Source organism: Aphis gossypii, chromosome 3, assembly GCF_020184175.1.
Source record: "Aphis gossypii isolate Hap1 chromosome 3, ASM2018417v2, whole genome shotgun sequence".
In the NCBI taxonomy this organism is placed as follows: domain Eukaryota; kingdom Metazoa; phylum Arthropoda; class Insecta; order Hemiptera; family Aphididae; genus Aphis; species Aphis gossypii.
The window spans coordinates 12008999-12013683 of NC_065532.1; the positions used below are offsets into that span (position 1 = coordinate 12008999).

At 23.8% G+C, this 4685-nt stretch overlaps 1 protein-coding gene across 1 annotated transcript; it reads right to left on the bottom strand.

Annotated features, from left to right (window-relative positions):
* Positions 1 to 589: 589 nt before the first annotated feature.
* LOC114125558 (uncharacterized) lies at positions 590 to 4138 on the bottom strand. The gene is made up of 8 exons (XM_027989267.2): positions 3895 to 4138; positions 3623 to 3810; positions 3309 to 3518; positions 2638 to 2712; positions 2427 to 2565; positions 1226 to 1755; positions 985 to 1150; positions 590 to 886 (listed from the first exon to the last, which is right to left on the bottom strand). Exons 1-8 carry the CDS (start codon positions 3998 to 4000, stop codon positions 786 to 788), a joined length of 1515 nt encoding a protein of 504 aa, XP_027845068.2. The 5' UTR covers positions 4001 to 4138; the 3' UTR covers positions 590 to 785.
* Between the last annotated feature and the right edge of the window lie 547 nt (positions 4139 to 4685).

The window sequence follows — 4685 nt, forward strand, 5'->3', positions numbered from 1 at the left end:
GACTCAGCTAAAAAATTTTTATCGACATTTAAAAAAAAAAAATCTAAAATTTTAGTAGCCTATAAATAGCTCAAAAAAAGTCAAAATATTTTGAAAATTTAACTATATATAGATAATTTTAATATAAACATTTTATGAAAATTTCAGTATTTACAGTGATTAGTTTTTGAGTTACAGTCATATAAAAAATCGATTTAATTGAAAACTGGTTGTACGTAAAAATTACCGTTTTCCATCACTTTTTTTTTTGTTTTTCTCAATTTTTTTGAAAACTGTTGGAAAATGTTTACTTTTGACCTCTATAATGTACCAAGAATATTCATTTTTCCATCGGAAACCACCCCCGAAATTTGAAATTGAATCATTATTTCGACTAATTATGCTGTTCGCAGACACAAAAAAAACACACATTATTGTAAATCAATACATTCATCACTCCCTTCAGAATCTAAAAATTATAAACTTTGAAGTTTACATTATAAAAAATACCATACAATTAAATATTTTATCATATTCAAAACAATATAGTTTTTATTTTATCATAGAAATTAACTAAAAGTGAGACATTGTACTGAAGGTTACCAGTTAAATTAATTGAATAAATTAAAAATTTTATAAAAAGTTGCGCAACAAGTACTTTATGTAACAAAAAATATAACTTTATGTTCAAAAAAAAATATATATAAATACATAATATAATTAACTTTCTTTAAAATCATCTATTGATTCATGATTGTATTTTTTTTTATAATTATGATAATAATGCTTACATATCATTATGGAAGTCATGCGTTACCATTATCATTATTACATTGTTCATTTGATTGTGAAATTTCAGGGTTTTGTGTAGTAGATGGATGTACTTCTATTATTTTAGTTTTTGTACCTAAACAAATTAAAAAATATATTATGAATGTGGTGTAATATATGTTTACATTTACTATTACACATATGTATTAACAGATATAAAAATAAATACATTACTTGGAGAAAATATATTGCTAAGGTGCTTTGCTTTCTTTTTTAATTTTGACATAACTGTTTTATTTTTTTGAACTGAAGTTTTAATAGAATCAACTTCAGAAGAACTATGTGGTTCATTTTTATTGTCTTCACAAATAGAAACTTCAGAACACATTTGATTTTCAATCTTTTAATAAAAACAAAAAAAAAATAATTACATAAATATTTTAGTAAGTATGCAATAATAGTTATTATATAATACCTTTTCATGTAAACAAGTATCCTGTTTTACACTTTCATCCATCCTATCCACAAAACTATAATGATCTTCCAACCTTTTGTTGACTAAATCTTTAATTTCAAATTTTATTAAATCCATTAATGAGGCATTTTTATATAATTCATTTACTCGAGTTTGACCAAGTATCAACACAAATTTTATACTGTTCCCTAAGTCGGAAGACAACAAAGGTTCTGACAAATTTTCACAAACATTGTTATCATCAATATTCATACGAGCTTCCAGTCTTAATTTCTTTAATTCATAAAAATCTTTGTCTGAGCTTAAATTATCATTACATTGATAACCATCTATATTAGTTTGATCTATGTCTGAAATATCCATACTACAGATTCTTTTATATTCATCCACAGGTATTATATCAATTCTACGAAGTGGTTGTTTTGGAGAACATACAGGTGTTGATTTTTCAATTAAAATATTTGTCTGTATACATTTTGAGGATTTTTCAGATTTATAAAAATCACACTGTTGATATTTATGATCTAAAACTGAAACATAATTTAAGATTTTGGATGTTATAGTTAGATAATACTATATCATAATCATTATAGCTAATAAACGTATCAGATTTTCTTCACGGTAGTTAAGCCATTATAGAAGAAGTTCAGAAGTTCTACCTCCACATCACCAAAATATTTAAAATTGATTAGTATTGAATTATATTCTTAAAATAATAAAATACGTTGAAATTATAAAATCAATATATAAATATATATTTATATAAAATCAAAATATGAAATATTTGGAATTTAGATTTAGCCGTTACTTGTTAGTATAATATGTTGAAATAAGATGCATTTATAAAATAATCAATTAAATAATAACATTTATTTTTTTAAATTACAATAATTGTGTCATCTATAACCACAGCCAGAAGACTGTTATCCAATAAATTGTATAGAATGGTACAACGATAATTTATAAACCTATAGTTTAATTTTATACTCATTATCCATAACTAAAAATAAGTATCAACATATAGAAGTAAAGTAACCTATTTATTTAGGTTCATTTTCATACCATAGAATAATGTAAAATTATGCTACAGTAACTCAATGTATGCTATACTAAGATATAGTTTAAATTGAAAGAAGCAAAACTTTAATGATAAAACAAATTTCACCACTGTTTATAAACGTTAAAAAAATTGTATAGTTACTAGTTTTAGATTTAGCAGAACTTTGAATTTTTTCATATTCATTTTTAAGAGTATTATAATTTTCTTTTAAGGTTTCATATTTTTGTTTCCAATACGTTTCTTGTATCTGCATAGGGTTATCGCCTGGTTGAAGTATTAACTAAAAATTAAATTCAAATTTAATGTTATTAACTCGAATACTAAAAATCTATAAACATCATAAATAACTTACATGGTATGATAATTTATTTTTATGAACAGAATTACAGTTATTTAGGTCATGTTTATCAATGTGCATTTGAGTATTCTAAAATCATAAAATATATTACTTCAATTTTAACCCGTCATAAGTATCGCTATTTTTTGTAATACAATTGATATTGTGTTACCGTTATGTTAAACTTATCATTTTGTTGGTCCTATAAATTATTTAATGAACTTAAAATAGTGAAACAAAGATAAAAATTTTAATCTAGTTATATTTTAAAATTATTTGATTATTACAATAAATTTTTATTAAAATTGTATGTATAAAAAATTAAAAATAAATACAAAAATATATTTAATACAAAAATTAAACAAATCACTGTCCCATAAAAAAACTTTTTTGTGTTATTGGATGTCGGACAAGTAATAAATGGAGAATTTTATTTCTTCCAACTGAACGGTACTGCAAAAATTGACTGGTTATAATATTTACAAATAGATTTGTTCATATTAGTTTTGTTGTTATCTTAGTATAATATTATTAGAATAAGAGATATATGTATAGTGTTTAATTATTTTTATTTGGACAAGTGTTACCTAATATACGATTAATGTAAGCAAAACACTTATACCGATACCGATGAAGGGTTAAATAAACACATAAAAAAATCGGTACAATCTTAAAATATACTTTACTTTTAATTTACTCTCAAGAGTTAATGTAATATCTTTCAATTGAGTTTGAAGTTGAAGAATTTCCGATTTTAAACTATCAACATATTCATTGTCTGGTGATTTTGTAAAAGTGCATGAGTGAAGTTTATGCCGAAGAAAACAATGATACTTCAAATATGAAATATCCAAGAATATTTCTCCACAGAACTCACAAAGTACCATTGAATCTACCTAAATACATAAATATTTATTTAGTATTTATTTTTTAATAATTTAATTAAAAGTTATTAATTTCAATCTTTTTAAAATTAAAACGGTATACTACCTATACATACATTTTTATTGAACTTAAAAGTCGAATGGTTTTTGTAATGTAACAAAAAGTCTATTATCAATTGTGAAAGACGAAAAATTTTTTTAGACACACTCATTTTTTCAATATTGTAACTAAGAACACTGGCTACAAGCTTTGACAAACTCTTTACATCAGTGTTATCAACTATATCATTAATAACAAATTCTTCTACACAGGTAAATTCACAGAAAAAAACAATGTCATAATATTATATAATATATACCTATATTGTATGTATTGTATGAAAATTACCTAAATATTCCTCATCAATCGATCCATTATATTGATTGAATCGAAACCCAGTATTAGATGCTATACGTTCAAAATCTGAAGTTACTAGTTGCAGAAAATCATCCATAGTTAAGTTACCGATAAAATGTTGTACTTATAAGGTAGAATATCGCTACCTATTAAAAAACATCAAAATTTACACGATTGGTTTGTTTTATATGACAACACGTAAAACAAGCAATCGTGAAATCGAATTACTTAGTTACAGAGATTTAAGTCAACAACGGTCCGTATAATTGTGTAATTCAGAGGTTCCCGAACTGTGGGTCGCGCTATATTTTTATATTAAAAATAAATATATATATATTTTTTGTAAACAACTGATTCACTAAAAAAAATAGGTCATTCAATAAAATATTGTGGGTCACCAAATTTTAAAAATTTCCCAAAATAGATCGTACAATAAAAAGTTTGGGAACTTCTGGTGTAATTATAATTAAAAAAAAGGACAAATTGAATTCTGTGAAATAACTCATCGTGTTTTGATTTCTAATCTCAGCTTGCAGCTAATAGAAAATCATTTTTTTAAAGAGTAACATAGTATATTTTCCGACATAATGAATCGACCATAGATCATGATATAATTAACGGTTCAACAATACTTTATTGTGTTTGATAAGAACATTTTAAATTAAACAATCGTTGTTATCACTTATTCACTTTCACTCAACGAATAGCAAACGGATGATAACGTTAAAAATTAAAAAAAAAAATGATTAAAAATTTGAAATGAGAATAAATACGGTGTCCAA